An 18,509-nucleotide genomic window follows, 5' to 3' on the forward strand; every position below is an offset into this window, starting at 1 on the left:
AACCAAGAAAGAGCCTGCTATTTTGCCCTAGCACGGTTTTCTAGCCAATTTAAAAGTATACTTTGGTCCACTTAACAAAAGGCTCACGAAGATCCAACCCGACGGTTTCGCGTCGGCGGGCAAACCGGAAGTCTTATTTTGAAGGAGATGAGCGGGTCTCATCTACGGACCTTTACCGTAATGCCTAGGATAAAAAAAAGTGAGTAGCGCTGGCTTTATTTCTGTCCAGAGCAGGAGACGGCTTGACCGAGTGTCTTAAAAGTTTTTATTTCTTTCCATTTTAAATTAATCGAAAGACTGTTCGTCGCTACTTTATTTCAATCGAAAAAAAATGTTGCATCTTCTTGTGCGGTTCAAGTCAAGTCAGGCTCGTTGACGCGTTTTGGCCTGGTTTATGTTAGCTTAGCTTGCTAGCCGCTAACAATGCGGACGTGATTGCAGACACAGTAGGCATCAAGTAAACGTCAAACCAAAACGTGCGCAAGAATGAAAGTGAAGATCGAAGAGGAACTTTGTGGAGCCCAAGAGGACAAGAAGCGACAAAAAGGTCAACTGCTGGACAAGCTTTGCATGAAGCCTCGAGTTGTGTTACCCAGGCTGGGTATGTCACTTTATCCAATCACTACTTTTCAAATATGTTTCTATGTTTGTTTTGATCAGTAGTTGAGCACGGTCAATTTCACATTATTGACATGCCATCTTGTGTCCCACAGTTATGAGTGAAAAAGAGCTTGGTCCCAAGTGGGAGGAGCCAAGGTTTCCTGGCAAAAAGGAGGATCTGCTGCAGCACCCTAATATCAATCAAGAAGAACATCTGTCACAATACATAAAAGAAGAGGGAGATGTCTCAGAGTGGCCAGTGACTGTTGTGCTTTTGAAGACTGAAGGAGAAGCAGGTGTAGCTGAAGAGGAGAAAGCGGCAGAGCCTCCTAGCTCCAGTCAACATGTGATGACAGGTATAAATGGCAAGCACGGTGGAGGATCACAAGCAGATGGCTGGTTAGCGCCAATCTCTGATGTTGAAAATGAAGAGTGGGAGGGGGAGATGACACTTCACACTATTAGCAAGCGTTGGAAATGTTCTCAATGTGGCAAAGCATTTGACGACAAGTTTCAATTGCAAAAACATATGATATGCCATACTGGTGAGAAACCATTTGCCTGTTCAGTTTGCGGTAAAAGGTTTTCTACAAAGGGTAACATGAGACAACACACACAAACCCACATTGGCGAGAAACCTTTTGTCTGTTCAGTTTGTGGCAAAAACTATTCTCGCAATTCCAAGTTAAAAGCGCACATAATGATACACACTGGTGAGAAACCTTTTGCCTGTTTGGTTTGTGATAAAAGATTTTCTTTTAATTTTCAATTAACAGAACACATGGTGACCCACACGGGCGAGAAACCTTTTGCCTGTTCGGTTTGTGGTAAAAGATTTTCTTTTAATTTTCGATTAAGAGAACACAAAGCAACCCACACGGGTGAGAAACCTTTTGCCTGTTCAGTTTGTGGTCAAAGATTTTCTAGAAGGCTTTGTTTGAGAAACCACAGAAGAACCCACACTGTTGAGAAACCTTTTGCCTGTTTGGTTTGCGGTAAAAGATTTTCTTATGATTGCCACTTAAAAACACACATAATGACCCACACTGGTGAGAAACCTTTTGCCTGTTCCATTTGTGGACAAAGGTTTTCTACACAGGGAAACATGAGACGACACACAAGAACCCACACTGGTGAGAAACCTTCTGATTGTTCACGTTGTGGTCAAAGATTCCAAACTGAGGATCTAGCAAAGAGGCACAAGTGTGCTGTTGAGAATAACTGATCTGATTTGTATCTCTTTTGGTTGTCTGCCATCGAAGTCAAGAATTTTAGGTGACTTTGTTGTTGGTCTTGTATATGTCTTGACTTATCTTACCTTATTTTTGATTGTGTTTGTATTGAGAATTTAGAAAAATGTCGGTACATCTCATTACAGTGATTGTTTTATTTAATGTCCTTGAATGTTGTAATTGTGCACTGTTTAAATAAAGTTACAGTCTTTCTTCCCGTCAGTCTATTGTATAGTATGTTTCTTGGACGGCCCGAGCTTTTTCAAGCAGTTTGGGGGATCCCTTGGGTGCTGAAGTGTCCCCCAGGATTTATGTGTTTTTTTGATCGCAAGAGAATTTTTTCACTTGTGTTTGTACTGATCATGATTGTTAAATGTATCTCGAAAATTATATATTTAACATCACATTTATTTATAGTCGTACTCAAACAATTCAAACTCACGACAATCTAGAGTCATACTCATACGAATTGTATGGATTGACTCGTCATTTATAAAGTATCTTTTTTTCAACTTTATTTAAACAGTGCACAATTACAAGTACAACATTCAAAGGTTTTAGTTAAGGCAGTTTGTTGTGACTTTGCTGGAATGAGAAAGTGCTTGATTTGACATGTATAGCCGACTTTTTCAAAGTTAATTTAGTCGAGGATGCGCTTGATTAATCGTGGCAGCCAATATCGTGATCACAATAAAATTCGATTAATTGTGCAGCCCTTCTTAGGCCTTATTAGGGTAACACAACTCGAGGCTGCATGCAAATCTTGTCCAGCAGTTGACCTTTTTGTCGCTCCTTCTCCTCTTGGGCTCCACAAAGTTCCTCTTCGATCTTCACTTTCATTCTTGCGCACGTCTTTCGGTCGAAGTTTACGACCTTTGATGCCTGCTGTGTTTGCAAACGCGGTTGCTTTGTTAGCGGCTATCAAGCTAAGCTAAGCAAGGCCAAAGCGTTTTAAGAAGACAGAGATGACTTGAACGGCGCACGAGGGTGCAAAATTTGTATTCGATTGCAATAAAGGCAACGGGCAATCAGTTGCTTTGGAACTTTCAGATCGAATTCAGTTCAGAAGCCAAAAGAAATAAAGTAAAGCCAACGCTACTAACTTTTTTCATCCTGGGCATTACGGTAAAGGGCAGTTCACGAGAGGCGCTCATCCCCTTCAAAATAACAGACTTCCGCTTTGCCTATATGGACGTTGTTGTTGTGGCGACGGACAACTTGCTTCGGAACTTCCAGTTCGGAAAAAGGGAAGAAATTTAGCTGCCGTATTGTGTACATTTCCAATAAAAACCTATGTCCGTATTTTTACAGAATACTGAATAAAACGTGTGTTTTATTCCCCTTATTGCGTAAAAGGTATTTACAAAGACTGGAATTGTAGGCGCAACTTTGGCTCGCTACATCCCGAGGTCAGCTGCGTATTGGACCGGTGTGTGTCAATTGGTGAGGCGCTTGTCTTTGTGGTTTGGGGTTTATTTTGCCTGCTTTGGTTGTATTGTTCTGGGTTAGGGTTGCGCTATGTTAGTGGTTGACGCTTCCTTGCTTGATTTCTTGTTGCTAGTCATTCGAAACGCAAGGAAGTGCCAGAATGACGTGCGTAATACTTTCAGTTGTGAAGTTTGGTTTGGTGCATACTACCCGGTTTGGTCGCGTCACTCACCTGTTTATTTTCTCTGCATTTGATCCTTGTATTACGTGTTTTTATAGTATTATGTTGTAAAGTGAATTGAGACCATGCACCGTAGTGAATTTGCACTTAAAATAAATTGTTTCAACTTTATTCAGGCAGTGCACAATAACAACATTTAAATGCATTTAAAAAAAAAACAGCACTGTAAGGAAATGTACTGACATTTTTAAATTATTTGAATTACAAAAAAAAAAGAACAATTTTCTTCACTTCCCTGAGCAGATGACATTTTATAATTGAGCAAATGAAGTAAGCAATAAAACAACAAAATCTTGTCTGAATGAAGGCAATTTTGCTTAAAGCTCAACCACTTCTTTTCTACATCTGGCACTATATAAGGGTGTCAGGCAAGGACCCTACCAGAATCTCATGTTGTGAGCTTGTGACCGACAAATGTGCAGAACTTGCATGGGGGGGGGGGCAGAGTGACAACAAAGATGACTTGTCATGTGGAAATGGGCATGACTTAAAGGATTTCAGTTTTTGCAGAGGTTTTCTGGTCTCCTTTAGGCGTGAAAAATGAAGGAACACAGTACATGGTGAAAAAGGCCACAATTTCTGTATTAAAAGAAAATACTTACATGTCGTTGTAATTACATTTGGTAACAAAAAGGATAACAAATTCACTATGATAACTACATTTAGATGAAAAAAAAGAGCATTGCCAATTCATGAGCATTTACATATGGCAGCCGCCGTAATTTATAGCAACTTGGTAGTTTATCACATTTTCAATACAAACTCAACCAAAAATAGGGAAAGAATAGTCCAAATGTAAACAAAACAACTACTCCAGTCTTTCATGCCTTCAATGTCTGACAACCAAAAAAGGACAGTCTGCACAAGAAAGATATATTTTCTTTAAAGGGATAGTGTGTCAAATTTAGAAACCTGGAAAACATGCAGTGCGATGGCCCGAGGACCGAGTTTGGAGACCCCTGGTCTAACTCTTACACACTGCCCCTTTACACGGGAGTTCAAATGACACTGATCACGGCCATTCTCAACAGCACACTTGTGCATCATTGCAAGATCCTCAGTTTGAAATCTTTGATCACACACTGAACAGGCAAGGGGTTTCTAACTACAGTACTTTCTTTTGTGGACATTTAGGTAATGCTTTCGAGTAAAACATTTACCGCAACCTGAACAGGCAAAAGGTTTCTCACCAGTGTGGGTCATAATGTGTTCGCTCAAGTAAATCTTTCTAGAAAAAGCTTTACCACAATCCGAACAGGTAAAAGGTTTCTCACCAGCGTGCCTTCTTATGTGTTTTTTTAAGTAACGCCTACGAGGAAAACTTTTACCACAAATTGAACAGACAAAAGGTTTCTCACCAGTTTGGATCATTATGTATTCTTGAATGTTAACTCTTCTAGGCTCATCATCGTGGATTCCTGAGTGTTCTGTTAGTAATGCCTTGCTAGAGAATTTCCTACCACAATATGAACACATAAAGGGTTTCTCACCACAGTACTTTTTCGCGTGCACTGTAAGGTAATGCTTTCGAATGAAACGTTTACCACAACCTGAACAGGCATAAGGTTTCTCACCAGTGTGGGTCATAATGTGTTCGTTCATGTAACTCTTTCTGGCAAATGTTTTACCACAAATCGAACAGATATGAGGTTTCTCACCAGCGTGGCTTCTTATGTGTTTTTGTAAGTTGCGATTATGAGGAAACCTTTTACCACAAATTGAACAGTCAAAAGGTTTCTCACCAGTGTGAATTATGTGCGCTTGAATGTTAACTCCTGTAGACTCACCAATGTGGATTTCTATGTGTTCTATTAGTAAAGCCTTGCTAGAAAATTTCTCACCACAAATTGAACAGGAAAAACGCTCCTTCTCAGTGTGGATTATTGCGTGTTCTTTCAAGCCGTCCTTTCTAGCAAATCTCCGACCGCAAACTGAACATGTAAAAGGTTTCTCACCACTGTGGATAATTGTGTGTCTTCTTAATAAGGTTTTTTGAGAAAAGCGTTTACCACAAACCGAACATAAAAAAGGTTTCTCGCTCGAGTGGCATATCATATGTCTTTTCAAAAGGAGCTTGGAACCAAACGCTTTCCCGCATTGAGAACATTTCCAAGGCTTACTGTGAGTGTTACGTGTCATCTCAGCCACCCACTCTTCATCTTCGGTACGAGAAGAGTGTGACGTTGTGCCTTCTCCATCTGAGATTGGAGCCAACCAGTCATCTGCTTGCGATTCTCCACCGTGCTTGCCACTTATTTCTGTTGTGGCGAGTCGACTGGAGCTCGGAGGCTCCGCCTCCTCCTCTTTATCTAGACCTCCTTCACCTTCAGTCTTAAAAAGGACACCAGTCACTGGCATTTGTGAGACATACAACAGCTCCCCCTTTTTGCCAATGGGGGGCTCTAACTGCTCCTCTTTAATGCATGGTGGCAAACGCTCCTCTTTCTTGATGTTGGGGTGCTGCAGCAGCTCCTCCTTTTTGCCACTAGGGCACTTCAACTCTTCTTTTATGCCAGGCAACTTAGGCTCTTCCCACACAGGACCAAGATTTTTTTCACTCAAATCTGTGGGACACAAGACAATATGTTAGGGCAGTTCGTCGTGACTTTGCTTTTTGTCTATCATGTTTGGGGTTGCCAGATGATCCAAACCAGTATTACGAAGCACAAACGATATAATTATACATTAAATTACGTGAATATTTCAAGAAAACATATGGGAAATTCATTCAGGAGGTTTTATAGTCACGAAGCTATTCAATATCATTATCCTGATACCCCTAGATCAGAAAGTCACGATTACTTTTTGAGAAAAAATTCCGATTATGATCAATTAGAAGCACACTATGTTGATCATATGTGTGCAAAATTGTATGATCAACTCAATTACCACATCAATTAAAATGACACTCGCCTTTGTGGCAGTATGTTGCAAATTATGGAAATTCCTTTGATTTTTTTTATGACATCATAAAACAATACGCCGTTCTTTTCAAAATGAACACAGAAATATTGCAGTAGTGACTCAGCAAAGTAACAAACCCAATCGGCGTAACGCAACACGAGGCTGCATGTGAAGCTTGTCCAGCAGTCGACCTTCTTGTCGCTCCTTCCTCTCTTGGATTTCACAAAGTTCCTCTTCGATCTTCACTTTCATTCTCGCGCACGTCTTTAGCTCGAGTTTACAACACTTTAAGCTTGCATGTGATGCCTGCTGAGTTCAAAAACGTGGCTGCTTTGTTAGCGGCTAGCAAGTTAAGCTAAGCTAAACTGAGCTAATCAATGCAGAGATGACTTGAAATTTGTATTCGATTGCAATAAAAGGCGACGGACAATCAGTTGCTTCGGAACGCTCCGATCAAATTCAGCTCATAAATTGAAAGCAATTCGTCCTCCACGCCGGAATCCGAAGTAGGGGCAGCCGCTACTAACTTTTCCATCCGAGTCATAAAGGACCGTAGACTAGAGGCGTGTGTCCCCTTCAAAATAAGATTTCCGCTTTGCCTACGAGGACGTGAAAAAGTCGGCTTGAAAACGACATTAACTGAGTTGAAGTTGAAGCGACGGACAATCACGAGCTTCGGAACTTTCAGTTCGGAATTTAAGGGAAGGGAAGAAAACGCCGTTAAGTAGACGCTCTGTTGTTTTGTTGTTTTGTGATGGCAGGCAAAGAATAAAGACGTATACTAGAACAGCATCGTGTGTTTCTTCGTCTTGCCACAACACGACAAATTTCATTGCGTGTTGATTAGGCAAAATGGAGTTTTTGCAATATCTCTTTGAACACACAATTAATAATGTTGTGAGGACTAGCGAGTACTCGTGATTTTTTTGTACGATTCTCTGTTGTCCTCCGCAGGCTTCCACTAACCTCACAACAACCAACGTTAGAATGTTAACAGTTAATATCATTTCCAAATCGACGTTTTCACGTTAGTATCGGCAAAGTGATGTCTTTTATTTTGAAGGAGATAAGCACTTCCAGTCGACGGCCCTTTAATGCCTCGGAAGAACAAAGTCATCACGCGCTCGTTGAAACGCTTTGGCCTTGCTTAGCTTAGCTTGTTAGCCGATACCAAAGCAGACGCGTTTGTAGACACAGGAGGCATCAAGTGGGAGCGTAAAGTGTCGCGAACGACGAGCGAAAAACGTGCGCAAGAATGAAAGTGGAGATCGAAGAGAAGCCAAGTGGAGTCAAAGAGAAGGAGCGACAAGAAGATCGACTGCTGGACAAGCTCCGCATGCAACCTCGGGTTGCATTACGCCGAATAGGTTTGTCGCTTTGCTTAGTCTCTACTTTTCAACAATAATTCTGTGTTTATTTTGAACTAAAGTTGCGCACGGACTATTTCACATTATTGACATGTGAAGGAAATTCATATTTTTCTTATTCAATACATCAATAAATTAGTGTGTACATGGAACTGTGTTATTCTAATACAGATTGAGACGACGTAATGTCAGTATAAAGCAGATATACTCTTGGCCCAGGAGAAATAAAGACAAGTTGGCACCTCCAAAAGTAACAGATGGCGCCCCCGACCAACATTCCACCATGGGCAAAAGGCGAAGTGTGGCCTTCAAGAGAAGATATCAGTCAGGGTTTATGGTGCTCAGACTTCCTCCCGCTTCAAAGAATGATCAACATAAAGTGGCCTTCTATGGGATCAAAGTCATATACAGTGATCCCTCCTACTTCGCGGTGTCAGATATCGCGGTCTCAGTACTTCGCGGGTTTTTGCAAGAAAAATTAAAAAGATTTCTAAATAAAAATTTTTTAAAAATGTGCAAAAATGGAAAAAAAAATGAAAAACGCACATTATACAGTACTATATTCATCAAATAAGTAATATTAGTTAATAAATATGTTAAGAAATCTTCAAGCGTTAGAGTTCGTGACTTTTATCTTATTTTGAAATGCATTCTTTTAATTTGTCGGGTCGCGTTGCATTTCCGTTTCCTGTTTTACGTTCTCTGTGCGTCATTCGGCTCGTTAAAGTGACGTAGTGAAACAACGTAAGCTCATACAGTTGGCCCCGGTTTACGAACCCCGTTTTATGTATTTTTCATCTTGCGACATGGACCGCGGCGTTTTTTTGTCCCCCTCTTATGCACAAATCTTTCGTCTTACGACCCACCCAATATACCGGTCAGTGTGTTCGAACTATTGTTTTCGCTTAGCTGCATCAACAAATCAACTTTACTCGCATATCACGAGATCACAGATATGCTATTGGTCTTATAAGGTCACAGTCACGGTCTCAGTCATGGAGATGCCGATGTGCTATTGGTCGATTAAGGTCACAGTCGCGGTCTCAGTCACGGTCTAAGTCACGGAAATGCCGATGTGCTATTGGTCGATTAAGGTCACAGTCACGGTCTCAGTCATGGAGATGCCGATATGCTATTGGTCGATTAAGGTCACAGTCACGGTCTCAGCTTGATGGCACAGCTGGTCGGTGTGTTGTGAAGACTTTGCAAACTTTATCTGTTAGACATGGCTTCTAAAATTGCAAGGGGCGGTAAAGGAAGACGTAAGAGGATGATGACAATAGAAACCAAGCAGGAGATAATAAAAAAATACGAAGGAGGCGCACGCATAGTTAACCTTGCGGACACAACTGCTTGTTGACACCCCCCATTAACCGCGAAGTAGGGGGATCACTGTACTGTTCTCAAAAAGAAATCATTAACGTGGGATAATGACTTTCTGACCTAATATGTTGCATATGTTTCAAAGAAATGTTCACTTACATTAATAAGTATAAGAGTTCTTGTTTCGTAATACTGGTTTTGCTTTCTTTCGTTCACATGGGCCATCTGCCAACCCTGTATATGATATACAAACAGCAAAGTCATGTCAAATTGACGTCAACTAAAAAAAATTGTGTCTTGTGTCCCACAGATGTGAGTGAAAAAGAGCTTGGTTCCAAGTGGGAGGGGCCAAAGTTGCCGGGCGTTAAAGGGGATGAGTTAGAGCCTCCTAGTGGCAAAAAGGAGGAGCTGCTGCAGCACCCCAACATCAATAAAGAGGAGCAGCCTCCACCATGCATAAAAGAAGAGGCAGATGTCTCAGAGGTGCCAGTGACTGATGTCCTTTTGAAGACTGAAGGGGAAGGAGGTCTGGGGGCGGAGCTTCCTAGCTCCAGTCAACATGTGACGACAGATAGAAATGGCAAGCACGGTGGTGGATCACAAGTAGAAGGCTGGTTAGCTCCAATCTCTGATGTTGAAAATGAAAAGTGGGAGGGTGAAATGACATTTGACACTATTAGCAAGCGTTGGAAATGTTCTCAGTGTGATAAAAACTTTGGCACCAAGTCCCTTTTGAAAAGACATTTCATGTGCCACACTGGTGAGAAACCTTTTGCATGTTCGGTTTGTGATAAAAGATTTTCTCAAAAGTACCACCTACAAAGCCACATACTGACCCACACCGGTGAGAAACTTTTTACTTGTTCAGTTTGTGGTAAAAGATTTTCTAGAAAGGATAGCATGAAAGAACACAAATTAACTCACACTAAACATTTTTCCTGTTCAGTTTGTAGTCTGAGATATTCCAACAAGGCATTATTGATAGAACACACAAGAACCCACATTAATGAGAAACCTTTTACCTGTTTGGTTTGTGGTAAAAGATTATCTCGAAAATACCGCTTGAAAACACACTTATTGACCCACACTCGTGAGAAACCTTTTGCCTGTTTGGTTTGTGGTCAAAGGTTTTCTGAAAAGGGTGACATGAGAGAACACACAAGAACCCACACTTGTGAGAAACCTTTTACCTGTTCGGTGTGTGGTAAAGGATTTTCTCAAGCTGTATATTTAAGACGACACACCAGAACCCACACGGGTGAGAAACGTTTTGCCTGTTTGGTTTGTGGTCAAAGGTTTTCTAGAAAGGGTGACTTGAGAGAACATACAAGAACACACACTGGTGAGAAACCTTTTGCCTGTTCGGTTTGTGGTAAAAGGTTTTCTCGAAAGATTTACATGAGACAACACAAAATGATCCATACTGGTGAGAACCCTTTTGTCTGTTCGGTTTGTGGTCAAAGCTTTTCTTATTATTCCAACTTCAAAAGACACGTAATTACCCACACTGGTGAGAAACCATTTGCATGTTCATTATGTGGTAAAAGTTTTTCTCGTAACTCCCACTTAAAACAACACATAGCGACCCACACTGGTGAGAAACCTTTCGCCTGTTCAGTTTGCGGGCAAAGATTTACTAGAAAGGATGATGTAATAAGACACACAAGAACCCACAATGGTAAGAAACCTTCTAGTTGTTCACTTTGTGGTCAAAGATTCCAAACTGAGTACCTCGCAAAGAGGCACAAGTGTGCTGTTGAGATTAGCCGCGATGAGTGAAATTGTATATGATGGCATTTTTGCATTTATGTTTAAATAAAATACATCTTTCTTGTACATACATCTATTTTATTCTTCATTTGTCGCACCTAGACAAGAAAAGCCCGTCAAAAACAGAATTCTGAACTCGTGCTGTAGCCAAGTGTGTGCTTCCCCAAGCCCATTTTCACATGGCAAGTCATCTTTTTTGTCATTCTATCGAAAAGCAGTGATTTATTTTTACGTAAAGTGCCTTCATTCAAACTAGATAGTGTATTAGGGCCGTTAGATTGCTTCTATTGTTCAATGTATTTTGTAATTCAAATACTTTCAAAATGTTGGTACGTTTCGTTAAAAACATGGTGCATGGTCTCAATACACTTTATAACATGATGCAAATAAAATACATGGTAAAATGATCAAATGCAGGGAAGGTAAGTGGCAATAAAACATTTATTCATCCCATAATGAATAAATGGGGAGCGGAGAGGATCTGTAACCCGACCGGAAGGAGATCTGAGAAGGTCTCCTTGAAAGAAAGAAAACCTTGTTGTCTTCCTCCTGTTTGTTGTTTATTGAATGTTCTAGGTTGCTTGAACCTAACAAGATCCTTGTGGCTCACCTGGAGTGACCGCAGATTATTCAGAGAAACTGTAATGGAGGTGGGTTGTGATTGTCTTCAAAATTTTGTTGAGTTTACGAATTGATAACTTGCCAGTGCAAGGTCTTTGAACCTGTCCTCTAAATTTGTGGATCTGATCCTTTCCATACGCTAATCTAATCTTTTGGAATTGAATTGAATATGCAAATTGAGATGGTGTCAGGCAAGATCAGTCGATCTGTGAGTCATTTGCTGAACTGATTCCAATCTGTAAATTCCGAAGCAAATGATCGCCCGTCAGTCGCTACAACTACGGTACAAATCAGTTAATGTCATTTCCAACCCGACGTTTTCACGTCCATGTAGGCAAAGCGGATATCTTTTATTTTGAAGGAGATGAGCGCCTCAAGTGGACCATCCTCTACCGTAATGCCTATGACAAAAAAGTGAGTAGCGGTTGGCTTTACTTCGTCTACCCACATGGATAACTGCTTGACCGCAGTCTCCAACACATGTTTTAGTTTTGATTTCTGAATTGAATTCGATCTGAAAGGTTCCGAAGCGACTGAAATATCCGTCGCTACTCTATAGCATCTCCGTGTGCGGTTCAAGTCATCTCAGACTCGTTGACGCGTTTTGGCCTCGTTTACCTTAGCTTAGCTTGCTAGTTGCTAACAACATCAAGCGCGAGCGTAAAGTGTCGTAAACATCAGGCGAAAAACGTGCACAAGAATGAAAGTGAAGATCGAAGAGGAACTTTGTGAAACCCAAGAGGAGAAGGAGCAACAAGAGGGTCGACTGCTGGACAAGCTTTGCATGCACCCTCGAGTTGTGTTACGCCGATTGGGTTTGTTACTTTGCTCAGTCCCTACTTTACAACGAAATTTCTGTGTTTATTTTGAAAAGGCGAACACGATCAATTTCACATGAATGAACTGCCAAAATGTAGACTGTACGCGTGTTATGGTCGACGCTGAGGTCGGCTTCAGGGTCGCGATCCCGAGAATTCAGCTTTTCCTTCCACCTTAAACGCCTGCAAGTGCGCTTTCTTGCCTCTAGATGGCAATGTTTCCCACGGGATTGCAGGACAAGACCCGCTGCTTTTCTCACCCTTGAATCAATATAAAAACAGATGTAAGCCTTTTGCTGCTACAATACCATTGAAATTAGGTGTCTCTCCATTTTGTGGTCTATGAACCAACCATTTTGCAAAATCCTATTAGGTAAAATCATAATATATTTGAAAATGACCAACATTCACAGTTTGACTGCTAAGTCCACACTCACTTTGAGTGATGCTGGAACTTTATGTAGCCTCCCTTTAGCACCAGAGTAAAATGGCGCTGAGTTTCTCACCTGCTTGTCTTTTTGAATGCACATCTCATTTATGAACTTTACATATGTCCCACTGAAATATTCATGTAAATTAATAACTATTTTATAGCGTTCTTTTGTCATAACACTGGTTACCCTTTCTTTTGCTCACATGGACCAACTGGAAACCCTAAATATGATATAAAAATCAAAGTTATGACAAACTGCCTTACCTAAACTATGTTGTCTTGTGTCCCACAGAGGTGAGTAAAAAATATCTGGGTCCGGAATGGGAGGAGCCAAAGTTGCCTGGCATAAAAGAAGAGTTAGAGCCCCCTACCGTCAAAGCGGAGGAGCTGCTGCAGCACCCCAACATCAAGAAAGAGGAGCATCTGCCACCATGCATAAAAGAAGAGGAAAATGTCTCAGAGATGCCAGTGACTGGTGTCCTTTGGAGGACTGAAGGGGAAGGAGGTCTAGATAAAGACAAGGAAGAGGCGGAGCCCCCTAGATCCATTCCACACGTGACGACAGATATAAATGGCAAGCACGGTGGAGGATCAGAAGCAGATGACTGGTTAGCTCCAATCTCAGATGGTGAAGAGGCATCACACTCTTCTCATACTGATGTCGATGATGAAGGGTTGGAGGGTGAGATGACACCTAACAATATTAGCAAGCGTTGGAAATGTTCTCTTTGTTTGAAAACGTTTGGCTACAAGACCCATTTGAAAAGACACATGATGTGCCACACGGGTGAGAAACCTTTTGCCTGTTCGGTTTGTGATAAAAGGTTTTCCAGAAAGGCTGACATGAGAGAGCACACAAAGACCCACACTGGTGAGAAACCTTTTGCCTGTTCAGTTTGTGGTCAAAGATTTTCTAGGAAGGTTTGCATGAGAGATCACACAAGACATCACACTGGTGAAAAACCTTTTGCCTGTTCAGTTTGTGGTAAAAGGTTTTCTAGAAATGTAACTATGAGAGAACACACAAAAACCCATACTGGTGAGAGACCTTTTGCCTGTTCGGTTTGTGGTAAAAGATTTTCTCAAAATTCTCACTTAAAAAGACACATAATGACCCACACTGGTGAGAAACGTTTTGCATGTTTGGAATGTGGTAAAAGATTTTCTTCTAATTGTAAATTAAAAGAACACATAGTGACCCACACTGGTGAGAAACCTTTCGCCTGTTCAATTTGTGGTCAGAGATTTTCTAGAAAGGATGACGTAACAAGACACACAAGAACGCACACTGGTCAGAAACCGTTTTCCTGTTTGGTTTGTGGTAAATTATTTTCCTATAATTTTAAGTTAAAAGCGCACATAGTGACCCACACTGGTGAGAAACCTTTTGCCTGTTCGCTTTGTGGTAAAAGGTTTTTTCTTCAAACCCGGTTAAAAGAACACATTGTGACCCACGCTGGCAAGAAACCTTTTGCCTGTTCGCTTTGCGGTAAAAAATTTTCTCGTAATACTCACTTAAAAACACACATAATGACCCACACTGGTGAGAAACCTTTTACCTGTTTGGTCTGTGGACAAAAGTTTTCGAGACAGGCAAGCATGAATCGACACACAAGAAAAATTCACAGCGGTGAGAAACCTTCTGTTTGTTCACTTTGTGGTCAAAGATTCCAAACTGAGTGCCTCGCAAAAAGGCACAAGTGTGCTGTTGAGAATAGCCGTGATCAGTGAAGCTTTATCTGATGTCAGTTTTGCATTTACAGCTAAAGAAAATACATCTTTCTTGTGCACACTATCTTTTTATGTTTTCAGCCATTGAAGTGATGAATGATAGAAGTATTTGTCGTTTGTTTTTTGTATGTCTTTTTGCTTATTAGATCGATTCAGTCGGTCAATGTTTTTTCAATTCAAATAGTTTAAATAATGTTGGTACGTTTCATTGCAGTAACTTTATTTTTTTAATGCCTTTGAATATTGTACTTGTAATTGTGGACTCTTTAAATAAAGTTCAAATCCATTTATTTAAAGTGCAAATTCATCATGGTGCATAGTCTCAAAACACTTTACAACATCATATAAATAAAACACAAAATTAAAGGTTCAAATGCAGAGAATTAAAAACAAAAGAGCAATAAAACAAAAGAAAAGATAATGATTACGCAGTCACTGTGAAACAATTTGGAGATGGAGTTTATTCCGCATGTGTTTGTTATCATGACGTGTTTTCGCATACTTATGTTATCACCGTAGGGTACATACTGTAGTCAACCCACACAGTTCTCAAAACCTTTACCCCATTTTCTTGAAGTGAGCTTTGCCATGAGAAAAAGGAAAGTTGGACTTTGACTTAATTTGAAAAAGAACATATTTATTTGCAAGTTTTTGACATGTTTAATGATTTAAAATATTCATTTTTTAGGAAAAACGGTGTAATTCTTACACACCGTTCTTTATTGAGTTTTACAAAAGCGCACAGAAACCTACACTGACATTTGTCCGAGTGCGGCTTCCGTACAGTAAACGTTGCGGGGCATTTTTTTTAATGTTTTTCTTTCCTTTTTAAATTCCAAACTGAAAGTTCCAAAGCAACTGATTGTCCGTCGCTACTTTATTGCAACCGGATATAAATTTTGCATCTGCGCGCGCGGTTCAAGTCATCTCAGCTCAGTCAATTCAGCTCATTGAAATGTTTTGGCCTTGCTTAGCTTAGCCTAGTTTAGCTTAGCTTGCTAGCCGCTAACGATGCAGACGAGTTTGAAGACTCAGCAGCAAGTGCGAGCGTAACGCGTCGTAAACATCGAGCGAAAAACGTGCGCAAGAATGAAAGTGAAGATCGAAGAGGAACTCTATATTGCCCAATGGGAGAATGAGCGACAAGAAGGTCGACTGCTGGACAAGCTTTGCATGAAGCCTCGAGTTGTGTTACGTCGATTGGGTTTGTAACGTTCCTTAGTCACAACAATTCAAAACTATTTCTGTGTTTATTTTGAACAAAATCTTATCTCAGCAAGGTCAATTTCACATTATTAACATGCCAAAATGTGGACTGTGTGCATCTGATGGTGAGCCCTGGTGACTTATTTTGTATTAGTTTTTATGCCGGTTCAACTGGCTCAGGATTCCAGATGTCGGTCGACTGTTGACATATTTTCTGTTTCCTTATTGCAGATTCGTCACAAGTTATGTGCAAATTGATGAACTGTCTCACTGTCCTGTTCATCAATAAACACGCAAAGCGATTCCTTTTCAACTCCTAATTATCTGCGGGAAAATGTAAACATAGTAAAAATATAATACGAATAAAAATAAATGTTCTGAGCAGGATCTGAATCCACGCCCTTCCATTGAAGTTACCAGCAGCCTCGTTTTATGGTTTTTGGCGTTTTATGATGCGCTGTGTCATGCGTGTGCACCTAGTTCCAAAATCTGAAAATGTTGCTGAGTTACATTGGTGAGCGCTCCGCATTACTGATTAAAAAAGCCCACACGGGCATCCTTCTGTATGAAAAAAGAAGGATGTGGTAGAGGAAACGACACGTTGTAAGTAGCGCTTTTAAACAAATAAACAGATCACGTCCCAAAGATCTGCTCCCCGTCATCAACTGTTTGGCAGATGTGGCATAATGATAGTTTGGGTCGAACCATTCCGATATAGGGGTGCTTGGGTTTTCAGGATAATGCCATTGAATATCCTCAATGTAAAGTCCCCTTTATGAATTTATCCAATGTTTTCAATGGAATATTCATGTCAAACCATATGTGCCTTGTGTCCCACAGATGAGAGTGAAAAGGATTTTGGTCCCGAGTGGCTGGAGCCAAAGTTACCTGGCGTTACAGGGGAGGAGGTAGAGTCCCCTGGTGGCAAGGAGGAGGAGCAGCTGCAATGCCCCAACTTCAATAAAGAGGAGTACCTGCCGCCATGCATAAAAGAAGCGGCATGCGTTACAGAGTTGCTAGTGACCGGTGTCCTTTGGAAGACTGAAGGTGAAAGAGATCTAGATGAAGAGAAGATCGAGGCGAAGCCTCCAAGCGCCAGTGAACACGTGGCAACAGATATAAATGGCAAGCACGGTGGAGGATTACAAGACGATGGCTGGATTGCTCCAATCTCAGATGGTGAAGACACAACGTCACACTCTTCTCATACTGATGTTGATGATGAAGAGTTGGAAGGTGAGATGACACCTCACAGTATTGGCAAGCGTTGGAAATGTTCTCAGTGTTGGAAAAGCTTTGGCTCCAAGTTCCTTTTGAAAAGACATACCATGTGCCACACCGGTGAGAAACCTTTTGCCTGTTCAGTTTGTGGGCGAAGATTTCGGTTTAATAGTGACTGGACAGTACACACAAGAATCCACACTGGTGAGAGACCTTTTGCCTGTTTGGTTTGCGGTCAAAGGTTTACGAGAAAGGAAAACCTAAAAGTTCACGCAAGAAAGCACACTGGTGAGAAACCTTTTGCCTGTTCGGTTTGTGGACAAAGGTATTCGAGAAAGGAAAACCTAAAATTACACACAAGAACCCACATTGGTGAGAAACCTTTTGCCTGTTTGGTTTGTGGACACAAGTTTAATAAACGGGGAGACCTGACACGACACACACAAATCCACATGGGTGAAAAACCTTTTGCCTGTTCCATTTGTGGTAAAAGATTTTTTCTGCAGAAAAGCTTTAAAGCACACACAAAAAATCACACAAGTGAGAAAACCTTTCCCTGTCTGGTTTGTGGTCTGAAGTTTTCTCGTGAGGCAAACTTAAGACGTCACTCAAGAACCCATACTGGTGAGAAACCTTTTGCCTGCTCCCTTTGTGGTCAAAGATTTTCTAGACAGGAAGACATGAGACGACACACACGAATTCATGCTGATGAGAAACCTTCTGTTTGTTCAGATTATGGTCAAAGATCTTTTCAGCAGAAAAACTCCAAAGCACTCACAGAAAATCACACAAGTGAGCAAACCTTTGCCTGTTTGGTTTGCGGTCTAGAGTTTTCTCGGCAGGGAAACATGAGACGTCACTCAAAAATCCACACTGGTGAGAAACCTTTTGCCTGCTCCCTTTGTGGCCAAAGATTTTTGAGACAGGGAGACATGAGACGACACACAAGAATCCATGCTGATGAGAAACCATCTCTTTGTTCAAATTATGGTCAAAGATCTTTTCTGCAGAAAAACTCTAAAGCACACACAAAAAATCACACAACTGAGAGAACCTTTGCCTGTTTGGTTTGCGGTCTGAAGTTTTCCCATCATGGAAACATGAGACGTCACTCAAAAACCCACACCGGTGAGAAACCTTTTGCCTGCTCCCTTTGTGGTCAAAGATTTTTGAGAAAGGGAGATATGAGACGACACACAAAAATCCACGCTGATGAGAAACCTTTTCCCTGTTCAGTTTGTGATCAAAGCTTTCAAACTCAATATCAGGCAAAGCTGCACAAGTGTGCTGTTGAAAAGAGAAGTGATAAGTGAATCTGTATATAATGTCATTTTTGCATTTATATCCAAAGAAAGCACATCTCTCTTGTGCACAATATCATTTTTGGTAGTCAACCATATAAGTCATGAATGATAGGTGTACTTGCTCCTTTTTTTTGTCTGATTTCCTTGGCTCTCAGCCAAGGCGGACGTGTTTTGATTTTCTCCTAATAAACATTATCTCACTGCTTTGCTGCGCACGCAGAAGATCTAAGCAAGTGCTGTACTCTCCCAAGCATCGCAAGATGATGCGATCAATAAACTTCGATACAAAAAAAGTCCAACCTTATCATTT

The 18,509-nt window shown here is 41.0% G+C and overlaps 3 protein-coding genes across 5 annotated transcripts; all 3 read left to right on the forward strand.

The window, feature by feature from the left end:
- Positions 1–205: 205 nt before the first annotated feature.
- LOC148412040 (uncharacterized) lies at positions 206–10,931 on the forward strand. Its single transcript, XM_088435493.1, has 4 exons — positions 206–601; positions 714–1,821; positions 7,627–7,772; positions 9,406–10,931. The coding sequence occupies exons 1-4, from the start codon at positions 487–489 to the stop codon at positions 10,872–10,874; spliced, it is 2,838 nt and encodes a 945-aa protein (XP_088291619.1). The 5' UTR covers positions 206–486; the 3' UTR covers positions 10,875–10,931.
- Positions 10,932–11,874: 943 nt separating this feature from the next.
- On the forward strand, positions 11,875–14,771 carry LOC148412041 (uncharacterized). Of its 3 annotated transcripts, none has more exons than XM_088434561.1 (2): positions 11,875–11,900; positions 13,030–14,771. In XM_088434561.1, the coding sequence occupies exon 2, from the start codon at positions 13,200–13,202 to the stop codon at positions 14,466–14,468; it is 1,269 nt and encodes a 422-aa protein (XP_088290687.1). In that variant the 5' UTR covers positions 11,875–11,900; positions 13,030–13,199; the 3' UTR covers positions 14,469–14,771. The 3 variants fall into 3 exon arrangements, with proteins under 3 accessions (XP_088290687.1, XP_088290685.1, XP_088290686.1); XM_088434559.1 differs by lacking the exon at positions 11,875–11,900 and adding an exon at positions 11,913–12,301; XM_088434560.1 differs by lacking the exon at positions 11,875–11,900 and adding an exon at positions 12,408–12,588.
- Positions 14,772–15,239: 468 nt separating this feature from the next.
- LOC148412042 (uncharacterized) lies at positions 15,240–18,486 on the forward strand. Its single transcript, XM_088434527.1, has 2 exons — positions 15,240–15,672; positions 16,515–18,486. Exons 1-2 carry the CDS (start codon positions 15,558–15,560, stop codon positions 18,206–18,208), a joined length of 1,809 nt encoding a protein of 602 aa, XP_088290653.1. The 5' UTR covers positions 15,240–15,557; the 3' UTR covers positions 18,209–18,486.
- The last annotated feature ends 23 nt before the right edge of the window (positions 18,487–18,509 follow it).

Source organism: Hippichthys cyanospilos, chromosome 15 (genome assembly GCF_059441005.1).
Source record: "Hippichthys cyanospilos isolate Australia breed blue-spotted pipefish chromosome 15, RoL_Hcya_1.0, whole genome shotgun sequence".
In the NCBI taxonomy this organism is placed as follows: Eukaryota; Metazoa; Chordata; class Actinopteri; order Syngnathiformes; family Syngnathidae; genus Hippichthys; species Hippichthys cyanospilos.

Coding starts and splice junctions, on each gene's coding strand:
- LOC148412041 (XM_088434559.1), top strand. CDS start 12,187: ATGAAAGTGAAGATCGAAGAGGAACTTTGTGAAACCCAAGAGGAGAAG. Junction 12,302..13,029: donor AGTTGTGTTACGCCGATTGG/GTTTGTTACTTT, acceptor TGTGTCCCACAG/AGGTGAGTAAAAAATATCTG.
- LOC148412040 (XM_088435493.1), top strand. CDS start 487: ATGAAAGTGAAGATCGAAGAGGAACTTTGTGGAGCCCAAGAGGACAAG. Junction 1,822..7,626: donor AAGTGTGCTGTTGAGAATAA/CTGATCTGATTT, acceptor GGGAGCGTAAAG/TGTCGCGAACGACGAGCGAA. Junction 7,773..9,405: donor GGTTGCATTACGCCGAATAG/GTTTGTCGCTTT, acceptor TGTGTCCCACAG/ATGTGAGTGAAAAAGAGCTT.
- LOC148412042 (XM_088434527.1), top strand. CDS start 15,558: ATGAAAGTGAAGATCGAAGAGGAACTCTATATTGCCCAATGGGAGAAT. Junction 15,673..16,514: donor AGTTGTGTTACGTCGATTGG/GTTTGTAACGTT, acceptor TGTGTCCCACAG/ATGAGAGTGAAAAGGATTTT.